Source organism: Vigna angularis, chromosome 7 (genome assembly GCF_016808095.1).
Source record: "Vigna angularis cultivar LongXiaoDou No.4 chromosome 7, ASM1680809v1, whole genome shotgun sequence".
Lineage (NCBI taxonomy): Eukaryota > Viridiplantae > Streptophyta > Magnoliopsida > Fabales > Fabaceae > Vigna > Vigna angularis.
The window spans coordinates 11,054,919-11,078,072 of record NC_068976.1 but is presented as its reverse complement, the minus strand read 5'-3'; the positions used below and the strand labels follow the sequence as shown (position 1 = coordinate 11,078,072).

The 23,154-nt window shown below is 29.8% G+C and overlaps 2 protein-coding genes across 7 annotated transcripts; one reads left to right on the top strand and one right to left on the bottom strand.

Annotated features, from left to right (window-relative positions):
- The first annotated feature begins 4,177 nt into the window (after positions 1-4,177).
- LOC108320999 (protein WVD2-like 5) lies at positions 4,178-9,790 on the top strand. Of its 6 annotated transcripts, none has more exons than XM_052880130.1 (10): positions 4,184-4,598; positions 5,624-5,901; positions 5,980-6,234; positions 6,406-6,446; positions 6,541-6,609; positions 6,737-6,836; positions 6,940-7,011; positions 7,094-7,204; positions 8,809-9,345; positions 9,550-9,790. In XM_052880130.1, exons 2-9 carry the CDS (start codon positions 5,635-5,637, stop codon positions 9,331-9,333), a joined length of 1,440 nt encoding a protein of 479 aa, XP_052736090.1. In that variant the 5' UTR covers positions 4,184-4,598; positions 5,624-5,634; the 3' UTR covers positions 9,334-9,345; positions 9,550-9,790. The 6 variants fall into 6 exon arrangements, with proteins under 6 accessions (XP_017408102.1, XP_052736090.1, XP_052736091.1 ...); XM_052880131.1 differs by adding an exon at positions 5,297-5,337 and having other exon boundaries at positions 7,094-7,189; positions 8,809-9,790; XM_017552614.2 differs by adding an exon at positions 5,297-5,337 and having other exon boundaries at positions 8,809-9,790.
- A 4,916-nt stretch (positions 9,791-14,706) lies between these two features.
- Positions 14,707-18,441, bottom strand: LOC108320995 (EIN3-binding F-box protein 1). Its single transcript, XM_017552609.2, has 2 exons — positions 18,002-18,441; positions 14,707-17,391 (listed from the first exon to the last, which is right to left on the bottom strand). The coding sequence occupies exons 1-2, from the start codon at positions 18,024-18,026 to the stop codon at positions 15,485-15,487; spliced, it is 1,932 nt and encodes a 643-aa protein (XP_017408098.1). The 5' UTR covers positions 18,027-18,441; the 3' UTR covers positions 14,707-15,484.
- Between the last annotated feature and the right edge of the window lie 4,713 nt (positions 18,442-23,154).

Here is a 23,154-nt window from a genome sequence, read left to right as displayed (position 1 = left end):
ACATGTGCATGTCCCCTAAGAGTTCGACACTAATGCATATATTTAGATGGTCAAGTATAGAGTATATATATATATATATATATATATATATATATATATATATATATATATATATATATATATATATATATATATATATATATATATATATATATGTGTGTGTAATGATCACATTTACATATAGGAAGATATTTTAGTGGAATAGGTGTTGGGTGATGCAAGTGTTGACACTTAGATAGAGTCATTTGATTTATTTTTAATGTTTTTGAAGAATCTTAGTTACTTTGTAGATATTACTAGTAGTATAAGATATCTAGTATATAAAATTTTGATTTATAATTATATTTTGAATAAATGTAATCATATTTTATATGTCTTCTTTAATGAACTGATATTGTTTATTAAAAATGTGATGATTCCTGATAGTTTTAAAATTATAAATTTAGAGTGTTTCAAATCACGTGTGTATATATATTTTTTTAAATGTCTAAAATTTATTTAAATTTTAAAAACACTAATTAAAAATGTAAAATTGAAAAAACAAATTTGTGTATATTGTTATAGATATAGCTACAGATGAAATAAATTTTAGTTATTAAAATAAAAAATATTATGAATAATATTGTGTAAATAAATTTTTTATTATAAGTAATTATTTAAATTGAAAAAATGATTGATAAAAGAATAAATAATTTTTTAAATGAGTAATTAATTGAATTAAAAATAATTATTAAAATAATAAAACTGAAAAATATTTTTATTATAAATTATTATCTAAATTTTAAAAATAGTAATTAAGACAATAAAATTAGAAAAATAAAAGAGGACACTAAAAAAATGTATCTTCTTTAGATATACTTATAGAAGTTACAGATATATATATAATTATAGATTACTTATAAAAGTATCTATTTACATTAATAAGGAGGGAGTTTACCCAACTAAATTTTACAATAAATTAAAAAAGTTAATAGAGTTATGTTTCTTATAATTAAGGAAAAGAAAACATAAATAATATGTTAGTTCTTGTAATCAAAGTGTCTTTTCGTTTTTAGTTGTTGAAAAAATTTCAATTTATATTTAAATTTACAATATTTTTAAGTAATTAATTCTTTATTCATATCATTAAAGTTCATTACTAAAATTATTAAAGATAAAGTCATGTGTAAAAAGACATTAACAGTGAGTTTATTCTAAATGATTAACTTTTATCTGATAAAATAAATTATTATACTTTTATGATAAAAAAAATTATAAATAAAAGATAGATGTTTAGTTTTTATTTTATTTAGAATTACTTAAGTTTTATGTTTTTTTTTTATCTTTGGAAAAAAGTGGCACTATTTTTTGTAGTATATTGATGGATTGATTTGAAGTGTGATTTAAACAAATGGTTCAAAACAATGAAAGTATAAATTAAAAATTCATTCTCATTCGTATTAAGGATATGAAATTTTTGTTTCATCTTTATTCCAAAACAAATATACTTGTATCATTATTCATAATTCTTTTTTTACTATTCCAAATATTTATTAAATAAATATTTTATTAAAAAATAAAGATCATAATAAAAACCATCATATTATTAAATATTGAATAAGTAAAATACATATCAAGTATATTAGTTTATTAAGTAAAAGAAATCTTCTAAATTCAGTAATGATCTGTCACATAATTAATAAGTCAAATGGCGAGAAATTGAATAGTTTATGTATCAAACTTGAATTGTTTATGCATTAATAAGTGACAATTTGATACTAAGAATGAATATGCAAAAATATAGAAAAATTGCAACACAGCACACTCAAATCTAATTGTTCCTACATAACCAAGACTAAGAACTAACTCGTATTAAAAGTAACTAATGACACCTTAAGTTAAAATACGAATACATATATCTGAATTATATTACTAATAACATGACTTCAAGTTCAAAGAAATATCAACTCCAATTCAGAACATTTAACTTATTTCCGAGACATCTAAACTGAAAAAAAAATAAACAAATATGAGTAAGTAACTCCCCTTACTTAAAAATAACATATCATGAATGCACCATTAATTTTGGAACAAAGAATAACTAAACTTAGAAAGATAAAATCTTATAATAAATATATAATAAATTATTGTAATTTTATTTATAAATATTTGTTAAAAATATAATTATTCTTGATTTAATTTAAAATCATATTTATTACTCTAAATAAATTGAATTTTATGTATATTTTCACCTCTCGTTTGCATGTTTATGAAGAAAAATTGATAAAAAAAAACTATAAGATAATATTTTTTGTTATATTTTTAAGAGTTAAAAATGTTTTTAATCTCTAAATTTTAATGTAAAATTAAAATTTGATGGCATATTTCTTAGTCATAGCTCAAGCACATTCAAGAAGAGCTAGAGTCATCTGTACAAGGTGAAACAAAGCTCTTTCTCTTAGGTCATCATGGAGAACATATAGTCGATTAGGAGTATTTAGACATTGTATTAAAAGTTAAATAGTGTAAAACTTCTTGTTAGGTCTTGTATTAATGACCAAGTAGTGTAGGATTTTTGAACAATCTTGCTTAAGTTGTAAGGCAATATTTGTGCCTAACTTAAGCTAATATTGGATTATTAGTTTTGTAACCCTAGCTTGGTGGAGGGTGTCTCACATGAGACATGGTGGCCACATGGCAAGCTCTTAATGAAGGATTTTCTTACCAAGGTAATGGTCATATGTCATTTTTCTAGTAGGAAACTTTTGCTAAAGTGACTTTTCATGTGGTACTCTAGGATAGAGATTTTTTTCCAAAAGTTAGAGTGTTATATGTCAAGTTCTCATTCACCAACATAAGATTTTTAGAGTTTGGTACAAGATAACATTTTAGGGTTTGAGTCTACTTTAGAGAGACATTCATTTATAAATAGAGGTGTTTTCCCCTTCTAAACTCACTTTGATAATTATAATGTTATGCTGCCAAAATATTTGTGCAATCATATCTTGTATCAAGTCAAGAGAGCATCTCATGTGATTTCTTCTAGTCATCCTTCTCTAGAATTGGCTCAACCTCTTAAGAGAACCATCAGACACCTATATCCCACCACAAACACTCATAAATCGAGAGCATCCTCTCCATCTATCCCTAGCTTCCGTGCTAACCTCGTCTTCATGTTCTTATCTTCATGCTTTGACCCAACCTAGCTTGAGGAGGAACCTATCAAAATTCGTCTATGTTTCAAACTTTAATACAATTTAGTCTTCAAACTATACAAATAAATATATATAGTCATTTTAATCCAAATGTATTAAACTTTTTTTATGTATAAAGACATTTTAGGCTTATGTTTGAGTCATTTATACAATTTGACACATTCTAATTCAAATGTTAACTTGAAATATAATTTAATACATAAAAGTATTAGATTAACATAATTAAGTTAAAAGAACTATATCCTTTAATTTGAAAATTTGAAAATTTAAATATATCAAAAGACAAAAAAATTAATTTTAAACTTGTGTAAAAAAAAAATGCCAGGGCCAAATATAAAATTACCCAAAGACTTAAAAACTTCTATTTTCCCAATAGCTTAGAAAAAGAAAGTAATTTTTTGTTTATACACAAACAAATATTCAAAGCTTAAATAATTGTATAAATTTAAATTTTATAGTCTTAAATATTTGTATATTCAATCTGTAAATAATATCTAATCCTTAAATATCTGTTTATGTCTACAAAAACTGTGTATTTTTTTTATTTGGTGTTTTTGTATTTTTGTTATTCTTTATAATTTTAAATTTAAAGAAAAATTAATATGAGAATTCATCACAATCTTTTTAGTAATTTGATTTTTCTTCTATGTATCATAGGAAATTTGAGTTCACAATCTTTTTACCTCCTTATATATTAATTGATTGATATATATATATATATATATATATATATATATATATATATATATATATATATATATATATATATATATATATATATATTATTATTATAAAAGAAAGTTGAAACACTTTTCATTTTTAAATTCTTACCGGGTAATTTTCGAAAAGAAAAGGCAGTTAAAGAATTTTTAAAAAAGAAAAACTGTACATTAAATGATTTTGTATAATAAAATAAAATAATAATAATAATTGTTATTATTATTAATTAATTATTTATCTTCAAAACCGTATACTCTGACCCTGTCTCTGTGTCTCTATGTCTGTGTGACCCATTCAGTCTCTCACTCACTCGCCATTTCCAGTAACGGAGAGCGACCTCTCTTTCAATCCCATTTCCAAACCGCTCCTTCTCCTTCTCCTTCCTATCAAACTTCTCTCTCTTCTTTGCCTTCTCTTTCTTTCTAACATGTGATCACCACAATCCTTTACTCATCACCATCTACTACACTTCCAATCTTTCGGATCTTGTTGCTATTGTTGTCTCTTTCTCTGTCTGGATCCTTGGATCCTGATCCTCTACTCAATCCTCATTTTGGGTTCCTTTTCTTTCTCGGGGTTAGATCTCTTTCTTCTGCCAACCACCCACTACGCTTCAACTCACTGCTTGCATCAGTGGTGGTTACTGTCTACCTTTTGATGGCGTTTTGAATACCCTATTATCAGGTGAGTCTTTTTGATGCGGAATCTTGACTTTTCTGGACTAAAAAAAATAAAAATCTCATTTTTTGCTTCTGGGGTTCTGCTTTTGGCTTCTTGTTTGTTGTGAAATCCGAAGTAAGATTGTTGTGGTTGTTTGTTTGTTGGGGATGTTCTGTATTGAAAAACAGAACTTGGGTTCTCATTGGATTGTGAATTTGGTGTGAGATCAGTGTGAATTGGAAGATTGTGGAGAGGGGGATTGAGAATCTGAGCATTGTCTATCATCATGATGATTTGTATGAATCTCTAGTTGTTGCAGGTTTAGTCTCTAATTATATCTTGATGTACTAAGAACTTGTTGTAACTGCTAGGCAAATGCGGCAGAAGTTTTGAATATGGGACTCTCACGCTCTATTATGTATACCTTTATTGTATTGCCTTTCCCCCCTTTTTCTTTTGTCTTAATTGAAAATAAAAATCTTGCCCCGATTATTCTTCATGTACTAGAAAACCAGGAGACTGGATTATAAAGCAGAACCGTTGTACATTATGGTTATTGGTTATTGATTAGTGTCCATGTCTTTGAAAAGGGGCTGTTTATATGTTTGTTACCTAAGGTAAAAGGAAAAGTTTAACTGATACTTTGGAATTATGATGGTTGCATTGTGTTGTGTTACTTAATACTGTTTGAATGGAAAATAACTCATGACACAAACTGACAGGTCTTCCATTTTGTCATCTCACTCCTAATTTCTTCAAGTGGGTAAGTTGCCATTACAACCATAGTCTGCCCGGTGAACTGTGTTTTGTAATATTGGAATCTCTATTTGTTTTTTTGGCCGACGGGAAAGCAAACGAAATGTTTGGAAATTTGCTGGTTATATATTTTTGAAAGCTGGCCTGCTATAGGGTAGCATTGCAGCATGCTAAATTTTTATTTAAACACTAGATGAATGATTAAAACTGTTCATGTTAGTGTTCATGATGTATTTGTTTCTTGTGTACAAGCATCTCTAAGCCTTGATTCTTTGTTCCTATGTAACCTGTAGGCTAGTGAGTGATGGATCCAAGTAACCTTTTACCTGCTGATGGGGTTGAAGTGGTCCACCAAAATGGTGTCCATGATGAACCTTCAAATTCTGGGGAGGATGGTGGTGCTCCATATGATTTAGACCCCAGTGTCACTGAAACTGCAGAAACTGTTGCTTCAAATGGAAATTTTGATGATTTCCATCAGTCAGATAGTGCTGCAATTGATAACTCATTTGTGGCAGAAATCAAAGAATCAAATGACATTGTCGATGGCAATAACGTGATCATTACTAAGGTTAGAGGATTTTGTGTCCCTTGAGTTGCTTTCAGTAAGTTTATAGTATCTGAATCTCATATATTTACTCAATTCTAGGAAGAGGATTCAAAAATATCAGACCAAACAAAACAATCAAGGGCAACAAAGGGTCTTGTCAAGAATAAGAATGCAAAGGCTCCAAGTTCCAGTGGAGTTCATGCAAGTTTGGTAAATAAGAGCAAAATTGGAAAAGATAAAGAAGCATCTTCATCTGTTTCAAATGGTACTTTAGCTTTAGACTCTCGCCCAAAACAGTCTATTAAAAGCAGCAAATTATTCAATGATCGGCAGACTCAATTGTCCAAGCCCAAGGTAAACTCTCTTTTCTGTGGGTGCCAAACTAAACTCTATTATTACCTGCACCTGCTTTCCCAAATTTGTATTTAGTAACTTGGATGAATATAATTTGCTTCTTTTAATCTTTATCCGTTTATGGTAATAAAGTTTGTTTAGGTATTTCCTGATTCACTTTGTTTTTCTCAGCACCCTTTGAAGTCTGATGAAGCATCTTCTGAAGTGTCAATGTATGTAATGCTTGCATTTCTTGTCAATGTTTCACCTCTGGAAAGATAGATTATTGTTATTATTTAACTGGAGTTCTGGATGTTTTGGATACAGGGAGAAGACAAAATCAAAATCATTGAGAAAAGGACCTGTTAAAGATCAAGGAGAAGAAGATTCTTCCCTGTATCCTTTTTTGGGTTTGTGTATTTCTCATAGTGAGTGAAAATCTGGAACTGCTAGGTCTCTTTTAATGAAGTTGATTATTGAGTATGGTGCTGTGTATATTTTGTTTTAACCTTAATCCACTTAGAAGTACCAACAATGAAGATGCCAAACCTCATAGGGTGGGGACACTTCCAAATTATGGATTCAGTTTTAAGTGTGGCGAACGAGCTGAGAGAAGAAAAGAGGTGAATAATTATTGCATACTAATTTCCTTGTACATTGTTGATGTCAAGGTTTCTTTTGAATAAGCTTGTAGTTTTAAAATTTGATTGATTTTTTGGTGAGCAGTTCTATAATAAGCTTGAGGAAAGGATTCAGGCAAAGGAGGTGGAGAAGAGTAACTTGCAAGCAAAAACCAAGGTTAGACTACTTGATATCTGGGCTAAAATGTTGATTGAAAATTTATCTTTTAATCATGCCAATCTTTTAATCCCTTTTATAGGAGACCCAAGATGCCGAGATTAAGAAGCTTAGGAAGAGTCTAAATTTTAAAGCAACTCCAATGCCAAGTTTTTATCAGGAGCCTGCTCCTCCTAAGGTTGAGCTAAAGAAGGTCCTTTTTCTCTCTCTTTCTCTGTGGTTGTGTTTGCTCACGTGCACGTACACATGTGTGTGTGCACATGTGTCTCTTTGTACTTGCTTGCATGTGTACCCTTCAGCCTGCACTAATTATTTTCACATGTGTGTTTGTATGCATGTGCCGCCATGTAAATAGACAAAAGCAAAGATGAAAGCGTACATACTACTTGGAGTTTGATAGAGACGGCATGCAATATTCTTCTAAAAAATAATTAGTAAAGAGCATTGTTTGCAGATGGAAGCTTTATCCTCACTTTTCCCATTTCTCGCTCTTTGTTTTGTTAAGTTTCTTGCTTGTTCTGTAATATCCTGTCGTTATGAATTGCTTGATCTTGAATCATTATGTAGATTCATTTATTAATTGTATTGGATATAAAATAAAATAATACTTCCATTTTGAAATGGAGATTTGGTATGTAATTTCAGCTTTGCTAATAAAAATTCTCTTTTGTAAGATTGTTGGGCCATTATTTGTGGGGAGATCACAGTAAATAATACATATATCATATCATTTTATCACATTGTAGATACTACATACATCACATCATTGCATACTTTGGTTTCCTGGATGATTTCTAGTCGTCTATAACCACTGGTAAATAAATCGCTTGAGTGTATCCAAAGCTGGTTAATGTTCGCTTGGAGAGTTTTTTTATAACTACAAGCAGATGGCTCTCAGTGTAGTAGCTAAATTTGTTGACCACAAGTATGCATGTTTTACATATCTGCTTTGTATCAGTGAATATTTGAATGTTATTCCATAGTTTGCATATGTAAAACGAGGAAGGTTTTTTAGTAGCATTTTAACTACAAGGTGAAATGGCAAAACCTCAGTTTTCTGTTACCCCTGCCCTGAATTGTTTGTATTCCTTGCTTTGCTGACAAAACGTATTGTGAGCAACTGTGGTTTTAATCATTTTTTGAAATTTTGTTATTCTTGATCTTGTTCTTATAAAGCTAAATTACTCCGATCCCTGTAGCTTCACCGAGATTTCACATAGGTCCCTCCAGTCTAAAAGTTCTTAACAGGATCTGTATGCTTCTAAACTTTTGAAGGAGTTACTTTAATTTTTACTATTTTTTATTAGTTCCGTACTAATTAAAAAAAATTATAACGAAGTCCCTACAAGTTGTAAGACCAGTATAGAATGACTTGCAAACGACTGAGTATTCATTGACATAGTTAACCATAAGTCATCAGTAAAGACCTATATAGAAATTTTCACAATTGTAGGATACCATTATTAGCGTATGTTTGGATTTAGGTTGGATCATCCTAAGTCATGTTCAACAACCAACTTAAATAACGTTAACACACTTGATATCACATTGAGGAATTGGTTCTTAGTCCAAAATTAAATTTGCACTGGATAAGAAAAATTATACTAGTGTTTATAGTAAAAACATCTGAAAGCATAAATCACTTCCATTCAAATTTAGTTTTATTAACACTCATCAAACAACACTTATACACTTACACTGACATTTTTAAAAATTTATAGTATATTTGAGGATGCAATTTTGTTCTTGGCATTTAGAAAATTAAGCATCTTTGGCTTAAGGGTGTTACTAATGTAGATACCAACTACAAGGCCAAAGTCTCCCAAGTTTGGTCGTAAGAAGACTTCTGCTAATTCAGAGTCAGATGGAAACACTAGCAGCAGTTCAAGATTAGCTCGCTTAAGTCTGGATGAGAAAGTGTCAGAGAGTAACCCCAGCAAGGGACCTAATCCTGTCCTTCAAAAGAAACCGCTTCGAAGATCTCTTCCTTCTCGTCTGACCTCTGAAAAGAACAATGTATCGAAATCAGCAACTGCACTTACATCATCCAAGGCCACCAAAGATGAAAAGTCTTCCTTATCTCGTGCTGCTAAAAAGAATATCAAAATATCCAATGCTACAGGAGAAGAGAAAACCGAGACGATTGCAGCGACCGAGGAGAAAAATATCTTGTCCAGTGAAACAGATGATGCTGTGCCTCTGAATGTGGTTCCTTCAGATAATAAGCCAAGTGAAGAAGACTCTCATGTGAATGTTGATATAGCAGTTGAAGAGAATCCTCTGCCCCCATTGGCACAAGAACCTGTTGCCACAGAGCAATGAGCAAAACAGCAGGTTAGTTTCCAAGAATGATGATTCATCTGGTGAGATGTTATAGAAGCATATGATTCAAATTATTTGACAATGAAGGGTTGGAAATTTGCATTATGGTTTGTGTTGTCAGTTGTGATGATGATGTCCAAGCAGCATTGTTTCTTTGTGTTTACTGACTCCCAAGGTTGGCAGTTTGGTTCTCATTGTTCTCTTTCTCACTTGCAGCAATGCATGTAATATTTGGCAGGTTGTTCTAGTTGATGTTATTTTTGGTATATGCAGCAGCACTTGTCTGTTTAGTGGAAATTTATTTGGAGGAAAATTTTGAAAAAGTTTGCTATCTGGTGATGGTTCAAGTTGTTCAGGCATTTGCTTTGTTAAACAATTTGACATTGTCTCATGTACAAGCTTTTGTGTTGTGGACACCCTTCTAGCTGAATCATACAGATCAAATTCTTCTGTCACTAACAATCCAGTTCTTCCTCCCATTCTGTACTACATTTTCGCTATGATTTTTGCTTTTAACCCTTTCTTATTTTTTTTACACATGGACATCCACCATGCAATTGATTCTCTCCTGAGTTTTTTTATTGTCCTCTGATGTGTCTTATGTCTTTAAAATACAATTATAAGAACTAATTTTGATGTTTTAAAATATATTAAAAATCTTTTTAGTATATCAAAAGTACTATATAAAAGTCGGCAGACAAATTGGACTCATTTTCTTATGTTAAGGTAATGATGAAATTTTCATAATCTTCTCTCTTCCGCCATTTCCCTCCTCAAAATGCACTAAATGAAAGAGTTGAAATTATTGATGTATTTCTTATTTTAAAATCTTTCCTTTATTTGTAAGACGAATACTGTGACCATTTTTATATTTTAAAAACCAAGATAAGGCAAATAGATGTTTGAAAACACGTTTTCAGATGATAAAATCATATCGATGCAATTCCAAACATGTCATACGCAGAAGAAACATTAATGTTAATGAGAATGAGTTATTAATATTGAAACACATACATTCTTTATAATATGAACCAAAATTTCATTTTAAGGAATATAATTCTTAGATATATATACATATACAATAGTTATTTGCATTCATCCATACCCTCTCAGCCGTTCATTGCTAGAACTCCCACTTATAGGATCATTTGTTTCCATGTAATACACGATTATAACATATAGAAGCATCAACAAGACTAAGGTAAGTTAATATATTTAAAATAGTAAACAACATATTTCATATGCACAATTTAACTTCATCATTTACATTCAAATCATACAACTACCAATGACTCACATCATATGACTTCTTCGAAAGAATTGTGTTGAATTAATCATTAAAAATTTTACACTTATCATGTGGACACTTAGTAGATTTTGACAATTATCACTCTAGCTTTACTCTCTCCAAATATATTAGGACCTAAGTCCTCTCCACATGACATGGTTAGTTCAATGTAACTTATCAAAGTGTTATCTTTCACACCAAATCCCGCTGTAGGAATCTCCATCAACTCTTACCAATGATCCTTTATGTGAATTAGATTATCTAGTAAAGTCATAATAATCTTTTCAAGGATCATTTATTCAATACACTACCTAACAATCTCACATTATTGCATTTATTGAAAAATAGTTTTCTTTAGTGCTCCAAGAGTAGGACCCTTGATGCTCATTGCAAAATAGATTTCTCTAGCACTCAACAATTCTTTTTCATAGCCCCAAATCACTAGAAGCTTATTTTGCTGAGTTCACCCAACGAGAAATGAGAACTACATCTCACTCAAAAATGTTTTCACTGACACCCAACGTTATCCAAGGTCTCGCCCAATGGTATAGCAGAAAACAAAAACTAGTATAACTACATCAAACTCTTTGCTTGAACTATCTAGGTCATTCCTCTTTCTTTTTAGAACAAAAGTACCTTTGTTTAGTATAAAATATACCTTAGATAGGACAAAGTGTGCAACTTGATTTATCTAAACAATTTCAATAGATCTCCCAAATACAATACAGAATCACAAGGGTTGCTCATAACACAACAATGAGTTCCAATATCTCATCCAAAGCAACTTATCATACAAACAATTGTTTCAATTTTAAAATAAATTAACTCCTCTTACTTGGATTATAAGCTACAAAGACCATAAGTTTCACGACCTCTAGAGACTCCTACTCACATAAGAAACAATATTTGAACATAAAAAGTTCACTTCAAAGATTTGATCATACTCTAATAATTCTAACCAAAGAGACATTCATCTAAATCCCTTAGAAGATACAGACAAACTCTCAACACCATGTAACGTATTACTCAAAAAACTCTAAAGAAGACAAAATATGAACTTACTCTATTCAGAAATTGATCAAATATAGTTGTATACCTTGTTGTTAGGGTCGTATGATGTACTTTGATATTTAAATAAATACATGAAGATTTAAAAATGAAGATTTAGAATCAGAGAAGGTGTAGAGAAAGAAAATAGAATACTTTATTTTTTATGAAGTAAAACTTGATAAATTTGTATGTAGAATTTAAATATTTTACTAATAAAATAATAAAGTGTATGTTATTAAAATTACTTCTATAATAAAATATTTTTAAATTCATACCCGAAGAGTTACACGTCCAACTACAATATCATTCTATATTTATCTATTATAACATTATTATTCTTTAAGAAAATTTTTTAGATTATTCTTATCATATTTATTTATTACAAGAAAAATAAAATAATAAATATTAAAATCAAGAAATATAAATAAAAAAATATAATTAAATATAAATATAAATAAATAAATAAAATAGTACATAACAGAACATAAATCTAGATAAATAAATAAATGGGACGAAATTAGATATTTATTTATCAATTTCCTTCTTCTTAAATAGCATAAATAAATGAATTTGTCACTACTTTTCATTGCCTCTTTCCTCCTCTTTCTCTTTCCTCTCTTCTTCCTCTAATTTTTTTTTTCTTCTAGTCCACCATTACACAATTTTTTTTTTCTTCTACTCCACCATTACACACACACATATGATAAACTTATATATATATTTTTATTTAATTTAAATACTTGTAATAATTGTAAGCAAATAAAAATTAAATAGTGTTTATTTCTTCACGATTAACCAATTGTTTTAAGTCATTTTTTATTTTATATTAAAATGGCAAAATATTTATATAATTCATAAATAACATAATTCTAATATACTCGACATTGGAAAATATTATAATTTTTTTGTAATATTACACTAATGATTGTATATTATATATCAATAAACATGATATATTATAATATTTATTTCTTTATTAATTTGTGTTTGATTTAATTTACAAATTTATTTGCTTACTTTTTCAATTTTCTCAATTTTCATTAGGTTAACATAAATTTTAATATTTTCATCAAATCTCCTAAATAAACATCTACAAAATCATGTCATAACAATCTATCAATTCCATTTATATAATCAGTTAAATTAAATAAATTTATACAAAAGACAATAAATAGAAAAAAAATAACGTAAGAACAATTTCTAAAAAAATAAAGTCATGTTTACAAGTATCACCTCAGCGAAAGAAAATTAAACATATATATATATATATATATATATATATATATATATATAAATTAAAATATATATATATATATATAATATTATATTATATATGTCACTAAATATTTATAAATAATCAGACTACGTTTGATACAATAAATTTATTAAAATAAATTCTTATGCTGTATAAAATAAATAAATTTAAATTTGAAATATCTTACAAAATTAACTTAGTAACTAAATAATATTTTATTTATATATTATAAATTTATATTAATTTTTTTAATTCAGATATTATATATTATTTCAGAGTTTTGAAAAACTACAATTTCATTGTCAGACTGACAAATACGATGCATTTCTCCAACTTTTCATTCACACTACAGTTTCTGCCACACACTTTCATTCTTCTACTGTTATACTATTACTTATATCACTAATTTATTTTATTTTTTGTTATAAAGATATATTTATCATATCATTCAAGTATATGATAACATGACTTTTCTTTCAAAATATTCCCTTGTATTTTTTTCGTGTATCTTTCAATATTATTTAAACAACTGACTCAGAATGTTTATCCATAGTTGAAAAATGGAAAACTGGTTAATGGGTTAAAAAGAAAATGAAAGATAAGATAAATAGAATATTCAAATGATATTCTTTATGTGATGCAACACTTAGAACAAGCATCAAACAATATCTTTATGTTTTTCTTTAATTTGAAACCAGAAAGGAGCATGAATGAGAAGCAGCGTTTGACATAATAAGGATTACAAGTTTGAGAGAAATATTGTGTCTATGTTCTCTGTAAACAATCGAAAAATTGATGTTAATGGAGAAAAAGTCCTAAGACAGCATATTCATACAAGAGTTGACGATAAATTGATTATGATACCACTAAGAAACCTCATGAATTACATATTTGAATAAAATCAGAAATGCTTGATATTTTTTGTCGATCATGAATCAGTAATAGTAATAAGAACAGTATTTGAAGTGAGTGTGATTAGATAATTGGATTTTATGGTTTTGAGAATCTAAGAGAAATGAAAGGAGTGGGGGCAGAGGTGGGGTTTGGTGGGTGCGTTTTCCAGGCTCTAAGTTGCTGTTCCTGTCTTGTTGTTGCAGAGCTGAGTGGCACAAACGCAAAGGGAAGCTTCGGATTTTCAGGTGCATGAATCATTCATCGCTTTGCACAAACAATGCATGTGAACTTGCATGTGCCTCTTTCATCATCTTTCTCACCTTTCAATTTCATCCACATCTCTTTTCCTAACTACTCTTTCTATTCTTTTTATATTTTTCTCATATCTCTTTCCTTTATTTCTCTATTTTTTATATTTTAACATATCTCACCCAAACTCTCAACTCCTTCAAATTTCTCAACTGAAATTACTTCACAGTTGTAAAGCAGCAAGAGTAGTTTCATCTAACATTTCAAAATATCTGTATCATTAATATTAAAGATATTCTTTTTTATATTATTCTTTTGCCATTTTCCTTTTTATCAATCAAAAATATCCCTTCCTTTATCTCTTCTCTTTTGCTTTATTTTATATTTTATGTCTCCTTTCATTTCACTTGCATTCTCCAAACACTGCACAAAAAGGAATCTCATCCCCAGTGTTATCACAGAAGTTCATGGCATTTATCCTTTCACAGTCTAACTATGCAGGAATCTCGTTCACAGGTTGCTAAATCTATTCATGAGATCTAGATGTATCAAAGGTTGCTTGTCCGCTAGAATAAAGATGACTTCATGAACTGGTAAAAAGGATATGATCAAAGGGCTGAGAGACATCAACACATGATTTTTTTGCCTCAAAATGAGACTGATTTTTATTTTATTACATTTCATAACATACAGCAAAAAGGGCAGACACGAACACCATTGACTAAAGTAGTAGCTGCAGTGCCAGGTTCAAAAAAAATAAAGCCTTAAAAAACTAGGACTTGGTAAAAAACAACCCTTCCCAGAGGGAAAAAAGGTTGTGGTTATGGCAGACCTGTATTACTTGCTGCCACAGCCAAGCCCTTAAGAAAAGACTTCATAACAACAAACTTGACAACTGCAACTATATAGTCTAGGAGCTTCTAACCTGCCCTTCGAATGAAACTGATGATACCCAAACATCGTGTGAAGAACATAGTTCAAACACAGAAACATTTGGTAAACAAGGACTGGGAGAGTGATACAAGTGGCCGTAAAAACTTAGAAAAAAAACTAGGACACACATGGTGGCAAAACCGATGCAAAGCTGAGGTTGAAACATCAGGTGCCAACACCAGTAACAAAGATTGCTAACTCCAGAACCCGGTAGCTATGTTCTCAGAGACATGCAGCCATTTAAAAGGTGGCAATGGATGCCAAAAAAGAACAGGGGCCGTTGAAGGAACCTGCAAAAATGGGGGTTAAATGACTGCACACTCCGGAAAAAGGGAACCGAGTAGCTGGATGATGGATATGATGATGATGATGAAGACCTGTTAATGGAACCTAGAAAAGACTACTGTGCAACACTAAGCATAACAAGCTTCCTGTATGATGTGATCCTGGCCTAAATTGCTGTGAGGTTAATTCTTCCATCTTTACGAGAGGATGTCACACCTCCAGAGAAGCTCTACAAGCATGTCAACGGTGCCACTGTTAATTGCATTGCAGTGCTGGATGTTCAGTCCCAAAAGGGTCCGGCCCAATTTTCTCAAGGCGGGCAAGCTCCTGTCTGAGACCAAAGCGCAACCTGACAAAGAGAGAATTTGCAGATTAATCTGTTGGGCATGTGCCAGGGCTGCTATCCCAGCATCTGTGATTGAGCACTTGGAGACATCAAGATCGCATAGCAATGCACAGTTTTCAGCAATTGCCATCAAGCTAGCATCACTGATGTTTCTACAACCATCAAGGTTTAGGTTCTCAAGAGTCCAACCATGAAGGTTGGCCAAGGATGAAACTACTTTGTCTGTGACATTTGTGCAGCCACTGAGGTTCACTTTAACCAAACCAGCCTCAGAACTCTCTAGCAGTGGAAGAACCCCGGCATCAGTCACTCCATCGAGTCCACTTAGTTCAACATGCTGAAGCTTAGGGCACAGCTTTCCCAGTACAGAGAGTGAGGCGTTGCCAAATCCAGGGCAGTTGCAGATGGTCAATGATCTAAGGGATTCACAAGGAGAAATGGTCGGCAACACCAAATTCAGGTCTTTGATTCCGTAGCACCTCACCAAAGAGATGGACTTCAATTTTGCACCACAGTTAAAAAGGACACCAAAAAACCCAAATTGGGTGATTCTGTGGCACTCTTCCAATCGAAGGCTCTCGAGTGATGAAGCAGCCTTGGCAAACGATATCAACCCATTGTCTGACAAAAAGGCACACTTGTGAAGGTGTGCAATTTTCAGATTTGGGCAACCCTTTCCTACAGCTTCAAGTCCAATGTCGGTTACTCCCCTGCATGATGCAACTGTGAGTGACTTCAGCTTCTTCAACCCACTACCATTTCCCATTACCCAGAACCCCTTCTCGCTGACATTTGGGAGGCAATTAAGGACAAGATCAGTAACAGACTTCCCATAATGTCCAATAACGGCTAGAGAGAGATCTGACACAGACAGTGCTTGGAGCTTCACCTTCGTCAGAACCAAAGAAGTTGAAAACAATCCAGCAATTCCCTGATCGCTAACACCTGTGCAGTCCTTGATGGTTACGGATCTTAGGTTGGGGCAGAACTTCCCAATAGCTCGCAGACCTTCATTACCAACATTAGGGCACGATTCCAACGAAAGCTCGGTCAGATTCTGGCAGTTCTTTGCAATTGCAGCCAAAGCCTTATCAGTAACAGCAGGGCACTTGCAAAGGTCGAGCTTTTCTAGCTGGTGACAACCGTTAGCGATCTCGATTAGGCCCTCGTCACCAACAGTAGAAACATTCCATAGAGAAAAAGACTTCAAAGAAGGGCATCCATGAGCAACTGCCCTGAGACCAAGACTAGTAACCCCACGACACATGTTGCTTCCTCGGATGGAAAGCTTCCCCAACCCTCCGCGAGATGCAGTTCCAACAGCTATGGCAGCCAGTCTAACATCCGTGGCCTTCTTTCCTTCCAAGCTCCGAGAGAGGTATCCCTCACCTCCAAATTCTACATCATAACCATCCTTTTCAATGTTTTCTGCGCTGGTGTTTTTCATGGCACAGATTTCATCTTTGCAAATACTGCTCAGAAGCATAAGCCAGCGCTTGGAAACGCAAGCACATGCACTCCTGTCCTCGCCAGCGGGCAACCTTCTGAAGATCTCAAAGAGACACTCATCTGGTAAGGCTTCAATAGAGGTTTTCTGCTTTTGCTCAAACCATTCTCCATCGAAAACGAATGGAGCGTTGACGCGCGATCTCTTCCTGGGAGGAAAGTATACATCAACTTGAGGGCCAAGGGGAAGGAAGAAACTCGCTTCCTTTGGGTTGGCGTAGATTGATCCCCCAGAGCAAAAGTCATCACCTCCTGATAACCCAAATGTATGCACAAACTCAGAAAAACACAAATTTCACCATATAAACAAAGTTAAACATGCTGATTCAACCACTACAACAACATAGTTCCCGTTTATCCTTTGAAAACAAAACCAGTTTCGGATCAACTTTAAACATAAAAACAAACTAAAACAAAGAGGACCATCGGTTGAACATACTACAAAACATGATCCAAAGTTCCAACAAAAAATCCTTCAAACAATTTCCTACCTGGATTAATTACCTCAATCTCTAGTTAACAATTAAACTACGAATATTTTTACGTTTCCTACCAGATTCTCTAAGCAATCAAAACGACTTTTGCCATACAAAACGACTTTCATCACCCAATTCAAAAGTCCACACCTTTTACCCAACGCAACCACGTGATCATCCATGGCCCATAACAAATTAACAAAAACTAAGACCAACCCATTAAATTTTAACCCCTAAAGATTAAAAACTAGCCTTAATCACACAAAGTAGAAACGTTCTACGCACCTCAAAATCCCAACCTAAAAACTAATCTCCAAAAAAGTTGGGGCAAAATCAAAACCCCATAACACAAAGAGGACAAAAACAGCCTGATTAAATGAACTCACCGGAAAAGCCGAGAACTTTAGACATGGGTACGGATGAATAAAAGCCGGGTGAAGAACCCCACAACGTTCCAAACGAAAGAACCCTCGAACGAGAGCAAAAAGGAGAGCGAAGAAGAAAACAGCAACAAGAAGAAGAGCTATGGCGTTGTGTGATTGATCAGAGCAAGAACGCATGAGAAAAAGGAAGTCGTCTGAAGGTGAAGATCGCAGGAACCCTATGAGATAGGGCAAAAAAAAAGAGAGAGAAGAGATGAGAAAAAAAGGGGTTTGAAGAAAAAATGAAGGGTAAGTGTCTGGGAAAAGGGAGGCTTTTATTGGAAAGGGAAAGAGATTCCCGTACACTGAACGGTTTCCTACATGCAATGTATCTGAGCAAAGTGGGGTTTTTTTGTAATATTCTTTTCCCCCACCACCAAAAACCAGAAACCACAAACCACTGTGGCTCATGGGTTTCGCTTTTCCTCTTTTCTTTATTTCATTTTCTGAAAATGGTGACCTGATTTTCTGATTAATACTTCATTTAATGTGAAAAGAAAGCTTTTGTTTTTGGTTTTATTGGTAATTATAGTAATTGGGAAGATACTTTTCAACTTTTCTCAGAACTTGTCTATGTAATGTGGCATAAGGTTAAGGTTTTTATTGGATTAAAGAAGAAACTCATTCTTGTTACATGAAAATAATTGCTTATTGTAGAAGAATTAGAACACAGATAATTCTAAAATAGTTCTTTACTTTTTTTCCATTAAATAATTTAATTCTTATTTTTTTCTTTTCGCTTTCTTTACTTTGGTTTTGTCTTTTCTACCATTAACTGTTTGAGTAAAGTTTACAATAGTTATTTAGGTGTTCTTTTTTTTTTTCTATTGGAGATGTAATTATAGAAATAAAATATAATTTTAATTAGTGAAAACATGATGATCTTCAAGAAATTGTATTTAAATAATGTGATTTTTTTATAAGAATCTTCAAAATTAAAAAGCGAAACAAAGTTTATTGGGGCTTTGTTCAATCGTAAAATAACCATTTTTATTCTTAACTAATAATTAAATTATTATCTTTCGCATTTATCTATTTTTGTTGGCAATATTCATGCAGGAATAATTAAAAGATTTTTATCATTGTTATATAATTAAAAAAAAAATTAGCATTTTTTATAATAACTTCTAAAACGAAAAGATAGATATACTGCATCGATTTGGAGTATGGTTAAAAAATTATTTTTCAAACCCTGAAGATTTAAAATAAATTTTACATGAATAAATAATAATAATATAATTTGAATTTAAATATTTTTATTTTATTCATAAATATATTTTTGTAGAATCTGAGTATAAAGAAGAATATAAATATCATCATTATTATTATGACAAATTATAGTTACCGACTTCACTGACTCTTTCGTTTTTGGATGGTTTGTAATGTTGGTAGAATAAGGTTTCATGATTTGGAAAGCTTATATAACTTGATAGAATAATTTCTAGAAACATTAAATGAGATTTAAGCTTGTAGGCATGTTATATCTATACGAGACTTAGTAATTACATTTATTTAGTCGGTTACATTATTTAAATTGGTGAAACTTGTGATGTTTTTAGGATTAAATTTTATGTTAGAATAAATATATATATTGTAAGAAATTTTAATGTAAAGTTGAAAGTTTTAATTAAACAAAGATGATTGAAATGAACAATATATAAAAGTAAGGTTAGACAAATTTATTATCTTAAAGTTGAGTTACAGGTAAGTAAAGTATTTTATATAGATAGGTTTATGACTTATCAAATCGTATTGGTGTGTTATTTAGTTAGCACTGTAATAATGTAATTTGTGACATATATATATATATGAATCCTAACAAAATACATAACTTTTTCATATGTTCAAATCTATTTTCTTATATAACATCCTATGTTTATGTTTATTACATTATCATTACAATTAAAAACAATATAGATACTAAAAAATATAAGCTAGTGATTTATAAAATATAATACATTTATTTATCATTATCATTGTTTAATTTAGAAATATCATACACAAACATCAAAACCAAATGTGTATACATTGACTCATTCAAAAATAATAATTCATTTGTCTTAATCTATTAATAACTCATCTAGCTTAATCTCATTATAAACATTGAACTCTACTTTTATAAAACTTATGTATTGAATAAATTCAGGGATTTTGTACTTAAGTCACATATCTCAAGATTTAATCAACTCTCATCACTTAGATATCTTTTTTTATGTGAGTTTGATACTAATAGAGTTAGGACACACTATTAATAAATCAAAATAAATCTTTCATTACTTAATATAATGTTCAAATATTAAATATTAATCAAATATAACAAAATAATGAAAGATAAACCAATTTTAGCATTTAGAAACTCATTTATTTAAAGTTTATAAAACATTTTTTCGCTCTTATGCCACTCTAATGGAAAAACAATAATAATGATCAAAAATATCAAAGTATGCAACGGAAATAATTCCCCCAAAATTGAGAGAATATATGAGGAGCAACAATAATAATCACAAAAGAAAACACCAATATTTTTAATGTAGGAAAATACTATGAATGTGAAAAGTACAAATTTAGGGACACAAGCTAGTAAATCAAGCTCCACTAAGATCAAATATAAATGCAAAGAATCATATCAAGAGTAAAACAAATGCTTACAACGAATCAATACATTAAAACAATTATGTTTTCAAATATGAAGAACAAAGAAAGAGAAACCTAAAATAAAGTAACAATGTAAGACTAATTTTTTTTAATAACAAACATCTAACTAAATATTTCAATGATAAAAATAAAGAATCATTTGTTAGAACCTTGTATACAAATTTTAATCCAATTTAATAGTGAACAAAACGAGAATTACAATTTTATTAAGACAGCTCAATAAATATTTTTATAATTTTTCTTTTTTTTTTCTAAAGATTGTGAAAATAAACTATTTTTTAACATAAAAGATTCAAAGGTCAAGTTAAATATTGAATTAAATAGATTTGACTACGTTAAACACATAATTAAAAGCAACTCAACACAACCAACAAATGAACTAGGCTTGAAGTGTTTTTGTAAACTTTTGTACATATGTTTATGTTAATATAACAGAATATATAATTTTTATTTTTTCATTATTTTTGGATTGAATTAAATTTTCATATTTAAAGAAAGAACCTTCTATTGTAGCAAATTTTCATAAATTTGAAATATAATTTATATATTGAAAAATATTTATTACTTTAATTTTAATAATAAAATAAAATATATATTTAAATAAATAAATTATTATCTTATTCATTGCATAGACTAAAAATTTAGTTGATAAAATTCGAAAAGGAAATAAACATGTTATCTTTAAAGATATTATAATAATAATTTCAAATGTTCTACAATTATAAATATATTAAAGAGGTATATCCATATTAATCTGGAGGATGCTGATTAAATAATACCATAGACAAGTGAATGAATAATCTAAAAGAGATTATCTGTCAATTAAATGAGAACAACTATTGATATACAATTTACTGTATTCATTATAAATTTATTATGCGCCGTAACTTTTTATTGAACATAACCATAGTTTGCAATTAAATGTTAATAATATTTAAAATTTTAATATATATTGTTTATTTTAATAATAATTATTATTATTAAAAATATATTACAAATTTTTGAAATAAATTCATTCAATAATTAAATTTAAATGAACTGATTAAATACAACAAAAATTAGTAAATAAAGTAAAGTCTGAAAATGATTTTGTGCCAACTTTTACTCAACTGAAAGGACATCTAACGGCTTGGATTGGTCCATAAAGTTGAATTGATCATTAATAGTTGTATATAAAAGATATAAAAATTTAATGTAAAAATCTTATATTATATTCTAATTCTGAAATCTTTATTTTATCCAATATCAACAGTCTTTGAACCGTTTCTAATTCTCTATTCTACAAATAATTCATTTTCATCATTTAACTTTTTATTATTCTAACCATTTATTTAACTTTCTATTATTGTTACCATTTATTTAACCTTTTTCCTAATAAATATCAAGTCAATTTAAAACTTTATTAGTATTTTTTTTTGTATCTTTCTTAAGTTTTACTAAACAATATTTAAACATGGATCTTATCAATTTTAAGCAATAACTAATTTTAGGTATTTTATAGTTTAAATCGATTTAAGTTTTGTGACGTGGGTATTTAAATAAATTATTTAAGACTGGTACTTTTGTTTAACTTTTATGTTTAAATAAGCAAATCAAATATGAATTAATGGATGGAGTTGAGAATTATGCCCATTCAAAAAGTAAAATTGAACTTTTCTTTTTGTTTATAATTTTAGTTGTATCCGATTAGAAATTAATTTTTTCTTAACACACATTTTTTGAATAAAGGGGATTGATTTTATAAACTTAATTTGAAAAAAAAAATCATTCAAACTTAAATTTATAAATTTTAATTCTCGTATATTGTTGCTCTCTTGATATGTTATTTGTTGTAATGTTTTAACAATCTATTTCGCTCTTATACAATATTACTAATGAAAAGTTTGAGTTCTGTTTAAGAATTCTTATTTAGTTAATTTTTTTTTTCTAAAACAAACCATTATAAAATGAAATTTGGTATGTTTATCCTCTATTTTTATTTTATTGTAAACGATCACCCTCTAATGTTTATCATGTAACTTAAAATACACTAACGATAAAGTAATTTGAATAGTTTCTAATTTGAAGTATTATTAAATTGTTTTTTAACATTGATTTGTGTTAAATTCGTGGTTCTTGAAAGATAAAAAAAAACTATGATAAATAATTTTTTCTCTCTTATAAATATCTCTAGTATCAAACTAACTCCAAGTGAATTTAGATTTATATGTGACTGTTAAACTTATTGCAAGAGCTAAGAAAAATATACATTTAATCAAAGCTACTAGTTTAAGAAATCAAAATAATTGAATGTAGGTTTCACATCATGGAAAACAAAATTTGATATTTAAATTTAATAGTGCCAGATCAATTAACTCACTGGCTAAAAATTTAAAGAGTGTTATTTAAAAGAATTAATTTATCTAAGGCTTAAATATACTTTTAATTATAGTACGATGAATGACTTCCGATTTTTATTTCAA